At 37.3% G+C, this 23,190-nt stretch overlaps 1 protein-coding gene across 2 annotated transcripts in view; it reads right to left on the reverse strand.

Moving 5' to 3' along the window:
- The window catches only part of LOC121420173, an 87,716-nt gene that overhangs the window by 36,760 nt on the left and 27,766 nt on the right, over positions 1–23,190 (reverse strand). Inside the window, exons 9-14 of one of the 2 annotated variants that reach the window (XM_041614720.1) lie at positions 20,993–21,164; positions 19,505–19,537; positions 17,418–17,590; positions 16,244–16,403; positions 13,881–14,021; positions 12,001–12,141 (exon numbers count right to left, since the gene is read on the reverse strand). In XM_041614720.1, coding sequence (XP_041470654.1) covers positions 12,001–12,141; positions 13,881–14,021; positions 16,244–16,403; positions 17,418–17,590; positions 19,505–19,537; positions 20,993–21,164 — 820 coding nt within the window. The remainder of the gene's footprint in view (positions 1–12,000; positions 12,142–13,880; positions 14,022–16,243; positions 16,404–17,417; positions 17,591–19,504; positions 19,538–20,992; positions 21,165–23,190) is intronic. The other variant, XM_041614719.1, reaches the window with a different exon arrangement.

Below are 23,190 nucleotides of genomic sequence, written 5' to 3' on the forward strand. Positions count from 1 at the left end.
TAGAATGATCCTGTAATGGTTGCTAAGATTTATTGAATATCTTGGTAGATACGAGTAAAATTTTGACGTGTTTGTTGGCGGTCGATCATATATAAATAAATTATATATTCTCGTTTGGCGGTAATTTGGCAATTAGGCCACCTGAAACACGTATTTTCCAAGAATAATTGGGTATTTCTGGTCATGCCAGGGCAGGCATGTGGATTTTAATCAATTATGTTATGTTATTATGTAAGTTGCAGGTCCCCACTCGTTACCTAGGTGAGGGGGACCTATTTGTACATACAAATGTTTGAGAACGCTGTTAAACTGAAATAATTGTGTCATGCTTAAAGTTTAATCTTAGCCTGACCTGATCTTAAAGGCGGGCAGGCTGGTCTATAGTCATGGGCATTCATATATCTCTATATGCTATATTTATGTCATCTGTAATCCACCGATAGCTCATAATTAATAGCTGTGCTGGGATTCCGGTCCGGCTAGCAGGGAACCAGTGGGAAAACAGCCATGAATTTTAAACATTGAAGAACTTACGAGGGGGGCCTTCTAGCCGGGGGTTTAACCCCTCTCCGAGGAGCTTATTAAACAAGGGTATCGGTTGGTTACAGACATTATCGGTATATGTATATGTGATGATATTCATACACTGTACACAAAAAGCAGAATTGGTAAAGATGCACATTCATCTCTATTTTCATTAAAGCCACGACAAATCGCAATTCACTTGTTCTTGTTGTTTTGTTAGCCGTGAATAATGGATTTTAAAGACGGCTTGACGATTTAAAATGATTTATTAGCGGGCTAGCAAAATACACATTTTAGTTTGTTTTGATTTTGAAAGGGGGCGTGGTTGCCCGAGAAAGGGCTCGTGACCCGACCCGTAAAGGGCGGGGCAGCGCTTTTTGGCGCCCGCGCCAAAGAATTTGGGCACAATGCCAGACATTTGCCGCGGTTGAGCTATGCGCGGATAAAAGTGCGGGGAATGCTTCATTTTCGTTTTGGCTTTCAATGAAGAGAGATGGCGGTGCATGTGTAAAGCGTGCTTACAAAATTCCCACCTCCTCCCCATTACCATCCTCTAGTTATAATTAAGGGGGATGTTGACATATATATCGTGGGGGGATTCTTGCATATTATGGATATGGTTGTGTATTTATTGTCCTTGTGCATTCTTAATGTTATTTTGTTTATTTAGTTTTTGTTTGCAAGGAAGAAGTCAATTCGAAATTACTATGAAGCAGGTTATGCCTCAAACGTTCATGTGAGTTGTCATAAAAATCCAAGTTATGGATGGTTATAGAAAAAATCTGGGGATTGAAATTATAATTTTCTCAGGTCATTTGAGAAGAAATGTTTATGAATTCATAATTTCTATGTATGTTTTATTTTCCTCTACCATGAGCATTATATATGAAGAAATGTTTGATAAGATTGCATAGGCTTCATTTCAGATAAAGTTATTTCTCGGGTCTGCATCGGACTCCTTAGGAATTAGACGGAAGTATTGTCCCAATTTTTAGTCTTCTTCATGTTCAGCCGCATGTTCAGGTCTTTAGGCGTAGTATGTTGGTATACTTATGTGAATTTGTATGGTAATTTTGTCATGGTGTATTTATTATTAATACTGCCCACCTTTGGTATAGGAAGCAGCTCACGCATCAGTCAGATTTGAGTTATGGTTTTTAAATATCTGTTGTGTGCTGCCCGTTCAGGCAGAAATTGTGAAGAAATGATCGTTTTGGGGAAAGATATTGAAGAAAATATTATTTAGTTTAATTGCATTGATGTATATGTTAATGACGAACACACATTGGTCATTTACAACGAGTGATACTTTCGTACCTGGCTTCCCTTTGCCAGAGTATGGCCATATTAGTGAATTTCGTTTGGTGAAACAAATTTCTTTCTGAATTCAATTTCCTTTATTAAAGTTCCTTTAAGGGGCTCAATATTTTCAGTGGGATGAAAATTGGATACCTATAGTTGGCTTGAATACCAGCAGTAGTTGATCTTGGCAAAGTGTGATTAGGGGGGGGGGGGGGGTACAAGTACTTTTGCATTTATATTTTCCAGGGAAGTTGTATTTGTTGAATCTATATGATACTCTATAATGAATGGTGTATGAAGTAGTTGGAGGGTGATGGTATACTTTTCATGGTTAATTTCAGAATCTAGGCAGAGCCTAGGCTGATAGAAGAGCGTAACACGAATCCAAATTCGAGGGTGTTTGACCTGGTCGCACACCAATCCTAACAACGATCGTCGTGCATAAGTGGGCCGTAAGGGAATTTTATCCTCCTGTCCTATTTTGGCCAGTGGGCAGGCGGGTTTTCGCCCTTACTCGTTTTTGGGAGGAGTGTTGACGCCTTGTGTGTTGTTGAAAAACAAGCAGTTGAAGTTCTGGGGGCATGATTTCAGTAAGAGGCGCATTATTAAAGTACCTCCTTTTTTCCTTTCCATACCAGGGCAGGCATGTGGATTTTAATCAATTATGTTATGTTATTATGTAAGTTGCAGGTCCCCACTCGTTACCTAGGTGAGGGGGACCTATTTGTACATACAAATGTTTGAGAACGCTGTTAAACTGAAATAATTGTGTCATGCTTAAAGTTTAATCTTAGCCTGACCTGATCTTAAAGGCGGGCAGGCTGGTCTATAGTCATGGGCATTCATATATCTCTATATGCTATATTTATGTCATCTGTAATCCACCGATAGCTCATAATTAATAGCTGTGCTGGGATTCCGGTCCGGCTAGCAGGGAACCAGTGGGAAAACAGCCATGAATTTTAAACATTGAAGAACTTACGAGGGGGGCCTTCTAGCCGGGGGTTTAACCCCTCTCCGAGGAGCTTATTAAACAAGGGTATCGGTTGGTTACAGACATTATCGGTATATGTATATGTGATGATATTCATACACTGTACACAAAAAGCAGAATTGGTAAAGATGCACATTCATCTCTATTTTCATTAAAGCCACGACAAATCGCAATTCACTTGTTCTTGTTGTTTTGTTAGCCGTGAATAATTGGTGGTACAAAAATTGAAAGTGTGTTGCACTGACATCGCTATATAAAGACAATAATTAGTGACCGACGAAGAAGCGATCAAAGGGGAAGTTCACACTGAAAAGAAGAAGTTTGAACAAAAGTGCAGGTTTGAGGAAAATCCATTAGAATTTTATTTATTTATTTGTTTTGAAACGAAGGAGACCCTAGCCTTACAATCCTTGCTTTTTCAGGGGTTCTCCTTGTCTTTCTCTCAATACGTAATTAGTTATTTGCTGTGTTTCTTTGTTTCGCTACTGTAACAATGATTTATGGTTAATTGATTTTCATTTGTAGAATGTGAAATCACACTTGTAAGATAAAATGTATGTGCAGACAGATAGACGAATAAATATCTTATCATGACATCACACTACGAGAAGCTGCCCCATATGTTTGACATTTCATCAAATACATAAATTCCGTTCTCATAATGGTTTGTGATGAAATTTTATTTCCTTATTTTCAGGAACGGGTGTGAAATAATTTCTATATTGATGTACTAGAGGTACACAACATTTCTATTTTTGAGAAAATGACATTTTATTGACTTTTTTTAAACAAATGATGTGTCGGAAAGCTGGTCGTGTATGAAGTCACAAATCAAATATTTAAAATGCTAATAACTTTTTTTTTTTTTTATAAAATGCTAATAACTTTGTCATTCTTTGATGGATTTCCCTCAAACCTTCGGCAATATTTTTGTTTACTATTTTGCTGCTATTTTGACAATAACCTTGTGTCAAGGTGAACTTCCCCTTCAAGAACACAATAGCCATCACCCAAACCATGCACTGCCTAGCAAATTATATCAGCTCAGACCATCTCCCTGGTCAAACCGTTTTATGTATACTGGGTAAACGGAAAACAATAGGTCTTGCAAATGTGGATTGCCACCAATTAAAGCTCGGTAGGCCTACATGCGATTAAACATGACCACCAAGTATACATGAAACAATTACTGTACATTTATATTGCACAATACTTAGCATGTGATATAGTTGTAAAAAAAAGGTTGATTACGTTATAATTACATGGATCAATGCCAATGTACTCATAGGACCTGCAATACATCATCAAGAACATAATAATTAGGTCTTCATCAGTACTACAACTTACAAATCCTTTGTCCATGATCAAATCTGGGAATTCCCTGATCAAACATTACTTGGTAAAACCAATACATTTTTTTTTACAATGCGTCATGTAACCGTCTTCCCGGGTCTAGAGAAAAAGCTCTCGGGGGAGGGGGGGGGGGTGCGGGAAGAAAAAACAATGATGATTTACTATATGGAAAACATTTCATCCTCATAAAGAAAATACGATTTGAGAAAAAAAATAGGACTCGTGGACGCTCCTTCTAGTGGACTGTCGGCCTCGTGGACCATCGGCCTTGTGGACCCTCGGCCCGTGGGAAGACCCCAATATTTTTAGGTATACTTTTTTTTCAAAATGGTCTCTACTCTGTTCTAAACCACAAATTTGCAACAGAAAGATTTCCATGATTTAACCCATCAATGCTTTGTTCGAAACTACCAACTATACAAAATGATAATTCCACGCAAAACGAATTGGGATTATTCTTTCAATCGGCAGTTGGTAGGATAATATTTTAACAAACTTTTGGGTTGTTTGAAATACATTCTGCCTGTGATTCCTCATTCTCCTAGGACATATTGTAGGCATATAAATGCTGGTTATGTCGACGAGATACCAAAGAATAAAGCCATCTCCAGATTATTGAAATGAATAGCATAGTTGATATCCCCATGGCGACCGCATATTTGTTTCATACCTCCAAAGTACCTGCAGTAAATTATCATGATCACCCGAATGTGAGTTTGACCTCTCTTGAACTAGTCAAAACATTCCGTGTTTATTAGATTTATAACGAATAATGCAGGATTCAAATGGGATTTCACCTCCGGGGAAGTGGCCGTACGCAGATTGTTATGTTTTTGTTTTTCTGAGGAGGGGAGGGGGCATAGACGCATAAAAATTGTAAGTAAATCAAAATCAAGGAAGCGAAGTGACAGATTATGTCTTCAAGACGCCCACACTGTGGGTATTTTGCATGAAATTTGAGGATTTCAAGCACACTTTGTATTTTTTTTTTATATTTCCATTACAAGATGAATGTCACCTTTAATAATTGCGGGGGTAAACTGTCGCCCTGCCCCCTATACGCTGTGCTGCGTTCGGCTCTGAAAAGCAGATGGGAGGAAATCGTCAGCAACATCATTATAGAGCACACCTGAATTGCGAGTTTAGCCTAATTAGTATGCATTCTCGGCCGAAGCATGAATACTAACACAGATCACCCCGAGATCACCATGATCAGGATCTCTGCAAAACAGGTGGGATTTGGAGATGGAACATATCTCCTGATTCCTTGAATACTTTTTTAAAGGACAAGTCCATCCAAACAAAAAAAAATGATTCTAATAAAAAGAGAAAATTCCAAAAAGCATATATATTGAACATTTCATCAAAATCGGATGTAAAATAAGAATGTGACATTTTCAAGTTTCATTTAATTTCACAAAACAGTTTTCTTCATATCCTGTTCGGTATGCAAATTAGGAGACTGATGACGTCATTCACTCACCATTTCTTGTGTATTTTATCATATGAAATATTCTAATTTTCTCCTCATTATCAAGTGAAACAGCGATCAATTCCTCCCTGAACATGTGGAATTAGCATTGTTTAATACTATATGGTTCAGTTAAGTTGGTCCTTATTTTCAAAGCTGTAAAAAAATAAATATTTTATAATTCACACAATAAGAAACAAAAGAAATAGTGAGTGACAGGTATCATCGACTTTCTCATTTGCATGTCACAGAGTTGTGCATATAGTTTTGTGCAAAATAAGCGAAACTTTAAAAATGTCATAACTTTCTTACTTTACATCCGATTTTGATGAAATTTTTAGCATTATGCTAGTTTGATTTGTATCTATTTATTCAAATAAACATTTTCTGAGGTGGACTCGACTTTTGAGTACTTGAGCCTCGTCGGTGATAGACCAAGGATGGACTCGAAATGCACCTCAAAATCTATCCGGGGATCAGTCAAATTAATTATGAACAATTATCTTCGATAATCGAGATTTGATAAATAGGTTCCATGACTTGCTCCGCTGTAAATGTACCTATGGATAGTCCAACTTCAACCCTGGATTTAAAGGGATGCACCGGGCTGAAGATATTTATATCTCAATAAACAGTCACAGTCCAAAAATTTTGATCAAAACCTGATAACAAATAACGACATTATTGAATTTAAAACATTTGCATTATTCCGGTGAAACAGTTGATGCATTCATGAATAATCATTTGATTAGCTGGTGATGTCATATCCCCACTTGTTCTTTTGTATTTTATTATATGAAATTAGGTTTATTCAAAACCCTTTTCTACCCAAAACTATACAATCGGATTGACAACTGATTAAGTGCATTAGTTATTTCTTGCTACAACTTATTTCATCATAAAGGAGACACATCATTTGCACGTTCATGAAAAACTGAAACAATTATGATTTCATGTAATAACAGAAATAAGAAAAGGGAAAGTAGTGGGAATGTGACATCATCATGATTTGTATTGCAAATATTTGTTATAATGTATGAAAATGACTTGTATCAATATTTTATGTCATTTCTGTTGGAAATAAATCTGAATCTGAATAAACCCACTTGCACCTAATACAGACATGACGAGGACCGTTTCACCGGGATAATGCAAATCTTCTCAATAACTTCGTTATATCTGATTTTGATGAAATTTTCAGCATTTTGCGTTGTGAATTTTATTCTACAGCTAGCTCGAGTATCCCTTTAACACGATGCCATACCTATCGTAAACCCATGCCTATAAACCTAACATAAAAACCCTATCGTAATCCGAACCATAGACGAAATAAAGCCAGAAACTATTGCGTCATCGCCGGAGCAAAACAATGTCCTGTCACCTCATAATAACACGATGAATAAAGGATTAAAGCTGGCAAACACGTATATTGTAAGCATGTACTTGATCTTCAAGGACTAACATAAAATAAACAATGACGAAAAGGGAGAATTATCGAAGTGCACTGTCCCGGGTGCGCACGGTTTGTTCCATTTGATAATCTGGAAAATCTGTGGCTCATACTTTCAATGTATTTTGGAAGCTAATGCTATACAACACAGACCTACAGAACCTAGTGTCTTTGTCAGTGTCACCAGCTTTGCTTTCATCTTTTTTGTATGGAGGGTTTATACTCAAGTGTTTGATAAAACAAATGAACATAATCCCGGGGGGCAGTCATATTGATTGCTGTACATACGCTTGGCCAAATTATTACCAAACACCCACGAGTTGTTCTCACTGTGCAAAATAACCCCCTAAACAAGTTTTTTTGCGGGCTTTATTTACGCATTTTGACCCCTCAACGTATACAGGTTGTCGCCACAATTTGACCCCGAGGAAAAAGCTTGTGGGGGAAAAATACTCTAAACCAAAGAGGAGACAGAATTTGGAGCTCTCAGGAGCATCCCGTAGTAGGTATCCATAGCAAGGAGATATAGCAAAGTGATCCAAGCCTAAACACTTTGGCTAATATAGTCTTAAAAAAAAAAACTTTGTAACATACCTTAAATGCGTTTGACCCTACAATTGACCATTGACCATGTTGACCAGTCTTTAAAAACTACCTTTTTTAAAAAAATATCGGTGTTGTTGATACCCTTAACAAAAATGTACAGCAATATTCGCCTCCCCCCCTGGAACAACATGAACAAAGAAGGAATGCGGCATGATATGGCAAACAACATCACGTTAGTCAAACGTTAATAAAAAAAACTATTTAAATAGGGTTTATATGAGCAACACATCAAAATACCCCCGGATCACTTTCATGTCCACCGTGTAAAACCCAAAGTCACAACTACAAACCCAGGACTATATAATACATAGAGAGCATACCTGTTAACGTGACAGCTGAGAGAAAAGATAATAATATTCGAAGGGTACACTCCATTGTGATAGCCTAGTGTTCCAGAGATTCGGGGTCCGACGAGTATCAACACCACATCAATGAATGAACTGATGTTACAGAATGCACACATGCACTTGTTTGGACATCCGCACACAGGATGAGAGAAACATCCGGGACTTTTTATTACATTAATTAGCCAACCACCTTCTGTTCTTCATCTGTTCATTCCTTCCGTTGATGTGATTGGCTAGATTTCCGGGCCAAATTTGTGACGTGATCTCTGCCCATTTTGTAAGCAGTGGTTTGCGTCAATCAATCAATCATCAGCGAGTTCACAAAGTGGGTGAGCCAGGGGGGGGGGGGCAACTGTGAGGAAAGGGTAGATGGGGTACATTGGGGGAGACCCGTTTAGCAGGAGCTGTGAATATGTAATCAACATTGGGGGGGGGGCAACTGTGAGGAAAGGGTAGATGGGGGTCGCGGATGGGGGTACATTGGGGGAGACCCGTTTAGCAGGAGCTGTGAATACGTACTCAACTATCCATTCGGTTAAAAAAAAAATTACAGTGTTTATTCACATCAATCATATTTTCGTTATTTGTTTCGAAAAGAGAGTTGCTGTTTTCTGACCGGACGATTGGCGGGGAGGTTTTTATCGTGGGATGGAGAGGTGGCATTGAACTATGTTATTATATGGTTTCAAATTGCGTTTCTAACCCCCCCCCCACACACTCACACATATACACAAAATGAGGGGATCTGAGTATGAGTAAATTTAATCTCTGTATTTGTAGCACTTTGTAGGAAAATTGTGACGTGGACATGGATATGTTTCATTATTATTACTTCGAGTTTTGACTTAGGACCGGGACATTCTAAGAACTTTTATGTCATCATATGAAAATGATAACTCGCTTCCTATTTCTCTTCCTAAGCACCAAGATGAAACTTGTCGATATACCATTCTGGAAAGGGGGGACAAATGATTATTAAATTGATATTTTATTTATTAATCTAATAAGCAACAAGATATGTTAGATGAATGAGAGCGCGAAATCTGGTGTATTTCGCATTCTCATTTATTATGGCCTGAAAACTGGACATTTAAAGCACTTTTATAATTATGAATGTGCCTGAGTTAATACATTTTCAACAATCAATGCGAGCGCAAATCGCGAGCCGGAATTGTTGATAAACTGTCATGAAATGGGAATTTTAAAGGACAAGTCCACCCCAACGAAACTTGATTTGAATAAAAAGAGAAAAATTCAACAAGCATAACACTGAAAATTTCATCAAAATCGGATGTCAAATAAGAAAGTTATGGCATTTTAATGTTTCTCTTCATTTAACGAAACAGTTATATGCACATCTCGGTCGGTATGCAAATGAGGGAACTGATGACATTACTCACTCGCTATTTCTTTTGTATTTTATTATATGAAATATGAAATATTTTGATTTTCTCATCATTGTCAAGTGAAATGAAGTTTCATTCCTCCCTGAACACGTGGAATTCCATTATTTTAACACTTTGTGCTTCAGGCAAGGAGGTCCCAATCGTCAAATTCGTAAAAATTGAAATATTGTATAATTCAAACAAAAGAAATAGTGAATGAGTGACATCATCAACTCTCTCATTTGGGTGTAACTGGCTCGTTCATATATCTATTTTGTTAAAAATAAGGGAAACATTGAAATGTCATAACTTTCTTATTTTACATCCGATTTCGATTAAATTTTCAGCATTGTGCTTGTCTGACTTTTTTCTATTGATTCGTGTCAACTTTTTTTTTCTGAGGTGGATTTGACCTTCAGTGTGTTATAGAATTAAAATTGAGATATACATAACTCACCAATCAAAATGCGAGCGTGCAGCGCTATAGCTGATACGTTTTGACAATCTGATCTGAATCGGGATATTTTGATAACTTTATGGAATACAGGAAAATAATAGGTACCTGACAAAGTAAATATTACGAGCGCACAGCGCGAGCAGAAAATGTTAATATTCAGACCATAAAACAAAATTTTTTACATAGCACTTTTTAAAAATCAATTTGTAAATCAAACAAGATAATGAAAGTTCGATTTCCGAGCTGAAATATGTTTTTTATATTGACTTCAAAATTGGATATTTTAAGCTCCATATTGAGCAAGAAATGTAAATGACATAAAAGGCAATGCGAGCGCGAAGCGCGAGCGAAAAATTTATATAGTTACCTGAAAGATTTATTTTATTATTATTTTACAAGTCTCCCCCCTCATCTTACTCTATTCACCATGTTTACTCGTCTTCCTCCTCCTGTCCACTCTTTTCCCATTTTTTTTCTTTCCCCTTTTTGCTCCGCCAATAGGGGGGGGGGGGGTGTGGGCCCCTCGCCCCCACCTGGATCCGCCTATGCAAGGGGCGGTAGTTTCGAGGGTGGCATATAACCGTTTTGTAAAATTAAGCGAAACTTTGAAATGTCGTATCTTTCTTATTTTACATCTGATATCGATGAAATTTTGAGCGTTGTGCTAGTTTGATCTCTCTCTATTTATTCAAATCAACGTTTTTTCTGGGTTGGACTCGACCTTTACGTTTTCAAGTCTCACTTGTCACACACGCCATTTATAAAACAATGATCGATACACACCACACCTACCCACCCCCCCCCCACACACACACTCACACACAGAGGTAGCTTTGCCCTGCATGATGATAGACGTTGATGGCGCACTTAAGATGAGACGCATTGATATCATGAAAGGCCCTTTATATACCAAGTGGGGAGAGACATCTAATTTCGTAAATAGGGTCTTGACATAAAAAAATATACAATTTACTCTCATGCCAGAGAGCATGAAGTTGCTATGGTGAATGAAAGATGCACATGTATATCCCCTCAACCTTTGTGGCCTTACTCTCATTTTCTCCCCGTTTTGTTTCCTACTTCTCTTCTCCTTTCCTAGCCCTTCTTATCTTTGTATTGTATTTTGTGTATTGTATATTTGTCCACAGGCGTATCCCGCCACAAGCATGTGCTTCTAGGGACATACGCCTTCCTCTGTACACATAAGTTGTTTATATTTATATTCTTTTTAGAAATTGATTCGAAATGTATTCTTGTTAACAAAAATGAAGTAATTTTGTAAAATGGAGGAAAATATATGTTTATTTGAATTGAATTACCAGTTAATATTCAATTAAATAAGCTTGCCTAGTGTGAAATCACAACAGTGGAAACAAATGCACAACAATTCGGATATACGGCAGTCAATCAGTGAAATACCCTCGTTATTCATATTTTGTGAAAATGGAGACATCAACATAAAAGTGAAGTTTATGGGTCACCAGTTGACGGCTTTTAAAAAGCAATTAAGGAGTTTTCGCAATCACTATTCAGACGTTTTCTATAACACAGAAAATTCTTCTGTCAATTTTTTTTTAATGACAAAACTGCCTTTGCCGAAAATCAATAAATCGAAACAGCAGTGTCGTCCTCAGCTCTGGACAAATAATATAATTGCAATTTTTTGTCTGGTCCGAATCTTCGGTTGATCTGCCGTTCTGGTTTGACTTTCGATATTGAAACTTTTCATCTGTGGCTTCACGTCCGACATTTTCAAAGGAATAGAGTAACGAAGCTATGACGTCAGTTGCCATGACTTCATGGCGGCCTGGTTCTAAATAAATGAACCCGCCGAATGAAAGTGTGTGTTTCTCATGGGAGAAAATTTGATCGCTTGCAACCTATTTTTCCGACGAGCTAAAGTCATTTGCAAATACGAATGCCTACAAACGATCGTCAGTTGCGACTCTGTTTAGAATTTGCCCGCCATGACACCATGGCAACTGACGTCATACTTCGGTACTCTTTTGGTGCGTTGTAGAAATTATCAGTGTATTGACATTATATTGATGGTGAAAGCTACCAATTATTATTGTGTGTCCCCTCAAATAGGGGAACTATATTGACTTACCACAGTCTAATTCGTCGCTTTGATCTTCACACTGGGGAAAACCATCACATCGACTTTCAATGGGAATACACGTTGTGTTTCCCGACAGACAGGTGAATTGATAGGGGCTACATGTAGACTGCTCTTCAACCATTTCAACTTCTGCCAAGAAAGAATAGTCAAAGAAAAGTGGATCTTAGTAACCATGTTAAACCGGTAATGTACCAACGACCGCCTCTCGCGCGAGTTTAGCATTCGCCGCCACATCTAAACGCTTTCTGGAACGTTGATAATTCATTAAGAAATCCCCTTAAAATCACTATAATAGCTTACAGGTCATTGTCGAAAATTGGTGAAACAGCTAGGACAGCGGATCGTCCTAAGATTTAGTCCTTTGCCAGGACTGTTCTACTTTTCAGTTACGTTGTTGATCAATAACACAATCTTCGACCTCTACGCCCGAAATGAAAACAGCCGCACGATTGCCTACCATAGCGCGATCACTGACTGGAAGGCGCGCAGGGGATGGAGAATAAAGCAAATGGAGAGAAATAACAAGTACACCGGCGTCTAGAATCTAGACTACCTAAGATTCGGAACTGATGAACACTTGCGAATTTGTCGTTTGACCAGAGTCTAGGACGACAGTGCTGTTTTGATCCACCGATTTCGACAAACTCTGCTTTTGACAATATATTGTTAACGTTCCAGAAAGCGTCCCTTCATTTGCATACCGACCAAGATGTGAATATAATTGTTTTTTGCAAAATTAAGCGAAACTCTGAAATGTCACAAAATTGTTAATTTTACTTCAGATTTCGAAGAAATTTTCAGGGTTAAGCTTGGTGGATTTTTTTTCTTGTTTGTATTCAAATCAAAATGCTGGGATGGTCTTGATCTTAAGCCTTCTCGAGGATGAAACCCGGAGCGGGAGTTTCGGAGAGGTGGGGGTGGGGTGGCGAGGCCTGGGAGTGGACATCTAATTTGGTATAGGGTCTTGACAAAAATAGAATTAATTATCATGCCAGAGAGTAATAAGTGGCTATGTTCAAAATAATGATGCACATGTATATACATCCCCTAAAGCGTTCATGGCGTTGTGTCCTTACTAATTAGGCATTGACAAATGAATAAGCTTGTGAAATCATGACAGTTGAAATTAATGCATAATGAATCCGGATATACGGCATATGTACAGTCAATACGTAACACAAATGTCATCCATGAAATACCCTCGTGATTTATATCTTGTGAAAATGAAGACCCCGACCTAAAAGTGAAGTTTATGGGTCACCAATTGGCAGCTTTTAACAAGCAATTAAGGAGTTTTCGCAATCACTATTTAGATGCTTTCTATAACACAGAAAATCTTCTGTCAAAATATTTTAAATGACAAACTGCCTTTGTCAAATATCGATAAATCGAAACAGCAGTGTTGTCCTGGGCTCTTGAAAAGTGACATATTTGCATTTTTTCGTCTGGTCCGTATCTTCGGACGATCTGCTGTCCTGGCTTACCAACTTCCGACAATGAAACTTCTCATTTGTCCACTGTGGCTTGTCTGGCGGCATTTTCAAAGGAATTGGTGCGTTGTACCGACTCGCTGACTTCTTACTTTCAAATCTCGCACAACTTTTGAGACCAAATTTGCGAACCCCGGGTACGCGATTACGAAATCGCAAAATTATGTAAGTGCATGTCAGATAAAAAAAACTGCTCAAAAACGTGAATTCATGTACAAATCCAATGTACATTTAAAGAAAAAAAAATAACCATACAGCCTTGTAGATTTTATCGCACCACCGTGCATTTTTTCGAGGCGCTCGCGCGATCGAAGGCCGAGATCACAGGGGAGGCTTTGAGATGGGCTAAATTAAATAAATGAATTAAGATTGACGTACCACAGTCTAATTCGTCGCTTTGATCTTCACATTCTGGTGAGCCGTCACATTGACTTTCAAGAGGAATACACGTTGTGTTTCCCGACAGACAGGTGAATTGATCCGGGCCGCAAGTAGATTGTTCTTCAACAATTTCAACTTCTGCCAAAAAACAGTAAAAAAATTGATCTTTTTTTTTTCTTTCATAGAAAGATTTTTTTCAGAAATCAAACACGAAAGCAATTCAATTTACAAAAGAATCATGAAGCGAACATGTTTACAACAACTGTACATGCGTGCTATTATCTAATGATATGACAAAATTATGATGTTTTTGACTGAGAACCCTTTCAATTTCACAATAGCGTTTCAATACGCTCTTAAAAGAGCTAAAACACAACCGATTACCCTTACAGCGTGTGGAAAAAATGACATATTTAGCATAAAGAATATAACGGTTTACAGTAGAGTATTGAGCGTCAGGGCAACCAAACAAAAATAAATTCTTATTCAAAATACATTCTTATTCAAAAAAATTGATCTTAGTAACCATGTTAAAAGTACCAACGACCGCCTCAGACCGCGAGCTTAGTATTCGCCAACAGTACGCTTTCAGGAACAAAGAGAATTTATTTTTTAAATCCCTTTCAATTCAAAATGAAAGATTACAATTCATTGTCAAAAATTTGTGGACCAGGGGCCCGTGACACAAAGCTTAGAAACGGTCGTAGAACATTTTCCTACGATCGATTGCATTGACTACAATGTACAAAATCAAGCGTACGATCAGTTGCTAACCTTTGTGTTACGGGAGCCTGGACAGCAGATCGTCATAAGATTCGGAGCCGACGAACACTTGCAAATATGCCGCTTGATCGACCGGAGTCCGGGACGATAATGCCGTTTTGATTCACCGATTTTCGACAGAGGCTGCTTTGTCATGAAAGGCTTGTGACAATAGAATGTTAACGCTCCAAAAAGTGTCTGGGTAGTGGTTGCAAATTCTCCTTATTTTTGGAGAGAGTTCGACAAAACCTGTTTCAATAGCTTATTTTAAAATTTGCTTGCCTAACAAAGCATTATGCGCGACGTTGCTAACCCCTAGTAACTGGGTTTGCCGAACTCTCAGTAAATCCAGACCTTTCGAATTAACTATAAATTTACTACGAATTTACTACAGCGCACCTATTCCTTTGAAAATGGAATTCAAATCACTATGGAGTGCTGATAGGATTTTGCCGGAAGTTGATGGACCTGGCCACGTCCGGGACGCGCGCGGGACAGCATCGGGATATCTTGACTCTGGACAAACTACATTATTTGCAATTGTTTGTCCGCCGAAAATCTTCGGATGATCTATTGTCCCAGTCCACCAACTCTCGACAAGAGCATCTCAGCTTTCCATTGTGATTTTAATTGTATCTTTAAAGGAATCGATGCGTTGTAGAGAGTGTTTCCATAGTAAGTGCGAAAACTCCCTGTTGGCTCTGAACCGCCTGCAGCTAAAGCGCCAACATTAGCCAGTAAATATTTTGAAAAATATTCCATAGTCCTTAACCAGAAATACGTCAGCATTTCTGACAGTGCAGTCTAACAATAAAGCATATGCACCACTGTCTTGAAACGTCTAAAAGTGTTGTCAAATTTAATAAACTTAATAAACGATGAACAATGAAAGTCAATGACATACTTGAATAATTTATCAATTTTTTCCGGGGCCACCCCTTTCTCATAGCCTAAACGATAATGCGAAAATAAAGCAAAAATATTCATAATTGAATATATACATATGTGTTATTTAATTAATTTAACCACTCTTACTCAAACGCTTACATTTTTTGATACATGTATACCGTGGAAAACCTTTTTCCTTTTCTCTTTCCCATTTTCATCTTTTTTGCCCTATAAATATCGATTATTCGTAAGTTGTCATTTTTGCCCATAATATTTATAAAAATATTTTCAAGAGGATGCTGTATCCTACAAGCTCCACTCTTTTATCAGCCTCCTCAAATTCCAATCCTATTTGCACAATAATCTTGACTACATTTTCGTACATATAATTTTTTCTCAATGAAGTATTGCTCTGCAAGAATTTCGAAACCAATTACAAACGTTGAAAGAATTAAATGAATAATTAATAAAAAAATGAAATGATATGCAGTCCTACCTTATTTGCATTTTTTTGAATTTCATGTCTTTCTTCGTTTATTATTATTTTATTTTTATTTGATTAATTATTTAGTTATCATTATTATTATTGTTATTCTTTTTTTTTTTTTTTGGGGGGGGGGGGGGGTTATGATCCAACCTTCATTTACACACACACATTATGCATATATATATATATATATATATATATATATATATATATATATTCCTACCTTCTTGGCATTCTGCAACAAGGTTGGCTCCAAACCCATCAAACCCAGTGAGAAAATCACTGGTAAAACGAATAACGATATAGTCCGATGTGACGTAGACGGGATCTGGAATGACGTCACCGGAGTACACCTTTTCTGTGTTCTGCCACCGGATGTAGACCTGAATGTTGGATATCAGGGACCCGTTTCATAAAAGACTTACAACTGTTGTAACTTAGTTATAATTGCAACTACCATGGTAACAGGTCTCAGAAGCCAATCAGAATCAATGTTTCAATGGTAGTTGTCATAATGGCAAAGTTGTAAGTCCTTCATGAAATGGTCCCCAGGGGAGCGTTTCATCAACATTTTTTCCGACAAGATGTCAGATCCGACTTTTCTTCATGCTGATTGGCTAAGAAGCGGTGTTAATATGGTAACTGTCGGATAAAATGGGACTTGTCGGATAAAACGTCCGACAACTCCTTTCATGAAACGCTCCCCAGATGAATAGATTTTGATAGTATATTACGCTTTAAAACAACGACACAAAAAATGCATTTTTAATGTTTATGTAGAAGTTAATGGAAAGGGGGTCTGCAGCCCTTTATACATCAATAAAACGTCTAATACTGGTGAGGAATGGATTACATAGGCGTCATCAAATCTTCGTTGTCGACTATTAAAAACGTCAAAATCACGTCAATATACGATGCCAATCTGACCTCTTGGTACTGGTCAGAAAAACAGAGGCCGTAGTGGGACAATGACGACGTTTAATCACGTCAACATATGATGATAATATGACGACTAAGGTTGGTGAATGTATGCGTCTTTAAAATGTCTTATCAATTTGACGCGAAAGTTGTCTTAAAAACGACGTAAACAAAAAAATAATTGTTCCTTTACTTTCTAGTTGCTCTTTTATGTTTGAAAAGTAGAGGTCGGGGTAGGGGGTGGGATGGGAAAGAAGGACGCTCTCCAAAAATGAGATTTTTTTTATAAAGAGAGACATAATAAAAATAATACAATAAAATAAATTCTGCCAGTCACCTCAGCTTGGTCGATTGATGAGCAAGGTTAATGAATTTCTTGCTGGATAAAAAAGGGCCTGGAAAATGATCATATCGAATCCATGACCATCTGGTTGAAAGGCCAGAATAAAAACTACTAGACCACGACTACTTCTACTTACCTTGTCATACCCACTTTCGGTATGGAAATCTTGAAATGTGATGTTTAATCGACAGTTTTGATGTGGAAGATAGAAGGACCACGTGATGTCCTGTCTTTCTGGATAGCTCCCATAAGGGTAGTTGGGTGATGATATGGAAAACATCTGACCATCAGAAAGATTAAAGCTACCACCTTGAAAAAAAAGTACCGTATATTTATTTTACAAAAACCTACAACAAAAACAAAACATAAGAGATGGGAAGGGACATAGAATTTACCATTTGAGAGACCAAAGTCATCACCTTATACAGAAAACTATACCGTCTTAAAATTTTGTTAAGTTACAAAATTCAATGGACTATAAAAGGCATATATACGAGATACATTTTCACCTTTTAATTCCTAGAGTTTCAAAAATGAGCATTTATAAAATTATCAAACCTTTTTTTTTTTGCTTTTCCTACTTTTATTTTCCTTCTTTACCAACATGACCAAAGCCGTGATAATATGAGAGCAATAGGCCTATTAGAAGCTAGAAAACAAAGACAGATGACTTCGGGATGGAACCTCGAATACGGTGGCGGACCCGGGGGGGGGGGGCACTCAGTATATAATGCATAGTGGGTATGTGCCGCGGGGGGACCCCCATTTTCACACTCAAATTTCCGTTCCAAGGCATAGCATTTTTGCCTTGTTGAGAAAAACAACAAAGAAAGCCGCTCCAAGGCATAGCATTTTCTTCTTATCGAGAAAAAAAAGAAGAGAGAAATCCGCTCCAAAGCTTCGCATATTTTTCGTTACGCCGCTCCGATCGCATTGAATGAACTGCAATTTTGGTGAAAAGCGGCCGCAGAGCTCCCCCGGCGGATGCCGCGCTAGCTGCAACATGCACGCATGACCGTTCCATAGGGATGCATACGCACTCACACGCTGGCGATCCGTTCCAAGGACCCCCGTTTTCACAAACATTTGTCGTTCCGAAGCCCGTTCCGAGGACCCTCCTTTTTGCGGCCCGCTCCAAGGCCCCCATTTTTTGTCTCGCCCGCGGCACACCCCCACCACTTTTTTGGTCGAGTGCCCCCCCCCCCCGGGTGGCGGACAAACGTATTGCATGGTGTTTTTACTTATCAAAGTGCTTTTGTAAACACCCTCTATAAGAGTCCATGATCTACTAACCCATGCAAATATCATTGGCAGCCGAATATATATACCACATCGACCGCGTTACAGACTTCGTTCTCGTAAAGACACTTCCATGTTCTGAGAGATGCTTAAAAAAGGGGGTAATCTAGTTTTGGTTACTGTGATCCCAAATTGTCGAACAGTTTACCAGCCCATCAACGCCCTAGTACATCAGCAGAATCATCTAAACTCATTATTTACTGTTGTCATGGTACATAGGGCAGACTTTTAAAGATATTTTTTATTGACCCCCGAATGGTCATTAAATTGTCAACAAAATCAATTCCATATGCATAATTCTAAATATAACTTTATACAATTTAATTACAACATTATCAACACAAATAACATGAAAGAATAATCAATTAACATCAGACTAAATGCTGACACAGAAATCGTAGTAATAATCGTACAGTATATGCATATTTAAACTTAGATTATAAACATAGGGCAGTTTTTTATTCTGCGCCATCAAACTCACCATTTCCATAAGTAGTAGTAGTAGTACTAGTAGTATTGTTATTATTATTATTATAATCATTATTATTGATATTTTAATCATTACTAATATTACTACTATTACTAATATTATCAGTAACTATTACTAATATCATTCTTAATATTATTATTTACTGGGCGTTGTGGCGTGCACCTGTAATCCAAGTTATGTTGGGAAGTTACAAATTGATGCAGAGGTTCGAGCCCTAGTCACGTCTATCGGATGGTGACGTTAAAGGTCGGTCCCAGACATAAATAATCATATCTGGTTGATACACGTCTGACAAAACTCAAATACACACACACACACTAATATCATTACTATTTCAATTATTATTACTATTATTATTTTTTATCATCATCATCGTCATCATAATCGTCATCATCCTGTATAAAGGCGCTTAGCGCTGCATATTGCACACTCACCTTCTGCATCTATGACAGGTTCAGGCGTCGCATCTATGGGTGAATGATTTAAAAGAAAGAAATATATCAAAAATTATCAATGTTGATATAATATCAAAAACAAAAAATCTATTTTAAAAAAAATGGTTTCGACCGACGAACACTTCCACCTCGTCTAAGAAAATTGCTCGATAAAGGCGACAAAGGTAAGATGAAAACAAGCAATAGGCCCCAAATAGTATTTATGAAAAAAAATCATGAACATATATCCTTATTTAACAAAACGTTCGGTTTCTTGCCTAGGGGAATTCTGAAGTCGGAATATGGGGACGATGTTCATTTGTAAAGGACTGGACCCACTGGCCGACGGATGTAAAACGTATTCATAACGGATACGACTGCAGACAAGCAAAATTTCGGGGTTGCTCCATCCGTTTTCATCTGCTCCAGACAATATACAAAATGGGCGAACAATGAAATCACAGTGGACGGATGCTCGATGGATATATAGCAAATGAAATATATATGCAAAGAGTACACAACGGATACATAACGTTTTCCAAAGGATGGCAAGATTCTTTACATCCTCTCTACATCCGTAAGTGTAGGAGGACCAAGCCTGAAAGGTTCTTCCGAATGAGAGATACGCTATCGCTCCATGCGTTTGTTCGCGATCCACTTTATATTTTCATCGGACAGTATATAATATACTTAATTATGTTTATACACTGTATATAAGTATATTATCTCTCAAAGTTTCACCGTGACGTATTGGCTTCAGTAATGTATGTAATAAAATAATGCTGATGATATAACGGCAAAATTTGTCTGAGGATGCACTCTCTAATTGATCTGATGCCACATTGTAAACCCCTGACATGTCTGAAGAAGACGAAGGACCGTCGAAAATTCGAGAGAATAATAAGAACTTCATTCCCAATGAAAGCATTATCAACAGCTATATTTTTATAAATGTATAATGTATATAAGTTCAAATTCAAGTTCATCTTTATTTATCCATATTAGAAACTTGTTTTGTTCCCAACTTAAAGTCAATGAACTACATCAAACATGCAATATTAAACATATAAAACCATTAATAGTAATGCGTTTAAATGTATAAAATGTATATACAATGAAAGTAAATACCCGTTTACATAAAGACTGAAGCCATAGAGCCAGAAGTGTTAACATTAATTCAAGAAAGAGTGTGTATAAGGTGTACAAACAAAAAAAGACTTAATAGAATCATCCCTGAAGAAGGTCTATGACCGAAAATTGGGAAGATTATGTCTCTTCACGGCGCTTCTATTAAGTCTTCTTTTGTTTCTATGTATATATATATATATATATATATATATATATACACACACACACACACACACACACACACACACACACACACATACATATATATATATATATATATACATATATATACGCGCACACTCACGCAAAAAAAATCTTTTAAAAATCACTAAAAATCAGTATTAATTTGGGTAAAATTACCTTGTATACAGAGACCAGAAACCAATACCATAAAACCCCGTTCTCCATCAAAAGAATCCGCTTCGAAATGAATGATGACGTAATCAGAAGTTAATGTGATATTACCCGGTGAGTCGTCGGCAGTAAGCTCGATGAGGGTATCACGTGGCTCCGATGTACTGCTGATAGAAAGCTATTAAGCAGAGTAATAATCAGAATGATTATCATAATAATAATGATAACAATAACATTAATAATAATTCTAATAAAATATTAATAGTAACAATAATAATAATAAAAATTACAATAATAATAATTATCTAGCGCTTAATGGTTTCCGTTCTTAAAGGTAAATGCTAGTTTTGGTAACGATATCAAAATGAGTTCGTACAGAATCCAATGAAATGACCACCAAAGTGTCTGTATAAATAAAACGCATGTGCCAAAGAATTCTGGAAGAAATTGTGTAATTGCTGAGAAATCAGCAAATAAGCACAGGAATCGGGTAGGGCGTCGGGCCCGACGCCCTAAGCAATAATTATACATTGTCCCACGTGCGCTTATCTGTGTTGGGGATCTTCGGTGTGAACATTTTTCAGCGTAGATTTCAAGATTTCACAAAGTTCAGTTAATGTAACTGTACCAGATCTAGATCCTCGATGATATACTGACAATTAAGCCTTGTTTTACAGACTTTCTCATGAAATCAGTGTTTACTGCAACTACTGGAATTTCTCTTTAAACGCTTATGGACATCGCACACATTTCAATCCGTCTGCGATCCGATTTTGGAATAAATCGTCGGTAGAATTTGATGCTGATATTCAGACATGGTATATTCTATTGTGTAGTGGTAGAAATCATCGTATGAATACATATCTTTAAATCTGTTACTATGCTAAATGGCATCCTTCTTAAAATAAAAGCGAATTTAATATCTAGTCGTAATGACGTCATAGCAGTTGTACGATTGGCTACGATTCGAAACTGTTGTATTAATATTTTGTCAGTTGATTTGAACCTCAAACAAAACATACTCTTCATTCACATTTTCGGAAAAATGAGCAATATAAGATTGGCTCCAAATCGAATCGTGGAGCAGTCATAAGGCGTGCGGTGGTCTATACAGGTAATCGTTATTATATTTTGGATCCAAAAATGTATCCTCCGGTCATTGGCTAAAAGAGCTTCACGTGATTATGTATATTTTCAACTCTTTTGGAATGTTGGCAACTACGCATACTATTTGGGAAAATGGCATCACGGCGCCATACGCCTGATGCGCGTTGACTACTAAAACTTGGATTTCATTAAAATTGGAATTATTTAAGAAAAGAGCACAAGACCATCAGAGTGATAAGAGAGGATAAAAGATAAGCCATTATTCTGTTTTTTCCTTTTGTTTAAAATTTTTGATCCAAAATATCCCTCAGCGAATAGTGCTATTCTGGAGTCACCTCTTGACCACAGTTTTAACCAGAAACTCTCAAGGCAAAGTATATTTGTATGCTATCCCGATAGTCGGATCTTCAATTCCCGCACTTATGAAAGCACTGCGTGGAGTGCATTAATTAAAATTAGGCATACTGCATTAAGCCCTCGCAACATGATGATGGGTACCCATTTAACACCTGGGTGGTGAAGTATGGATTGACACCTTGCAAAGGGCGAGGCTGCGATGGAATTCGAACACATGACCCTCTGATTGCACCAGACGCTTCCACAATTAAAGAATCAGACTCAGAATAGTAGAATAGAGTAGAATCAGATGAAACAGAATTAGAATTCAGATACTATGAGGGCTATTATTATTCGGGGGTTTATCCCTTTTTTCTCTCGTTTTCCTCCTTTGCTTGTTTATTGGGGGTTGGATGAGTGTGGTGGATTGTGTGTCTTTTTTAATTTGTATAACTTCCTCAATTTATTTTGATTTAATATTATTGTAATGGGAAAAAAAATGTTGATCTCGAGATTTAAATATACCGTAAATTATTAGTATGTTTGCGATTTCCCTTTGTGATTTTAAATGGTTGAATAAATATGTACAGATTCAATCTTATTTGGGGGGAGGAGGCAGGGGATTGTGATCTAATTATGGTGATGATTTCGTGTTTATTCATTATATTTTCAAGGGTAATTATGCTGCATATATTGTAGAGCGCTTAGAGACTTCTGACAAAGTAAGTATTAAGCGCTATATACATGATATAAGCAAGTAT

The sequence above is a fragment of the Lytechinus variegatus genome, chromosome 8, assembly GCF_018143015.1.
Source record: "Lytechinus variegatus isolate NC3 chromosome 8, Lvar_3.0, whole genome shotgun sequence".
Classification (NCBI taxonomy): domain Eukaryota; kingdom Metazoa; phylum Echinodermata; class Echinoidea; order Temnopleuroida; family Toxopneustidae; genus Lytechinus; species Lytechinus variegatus.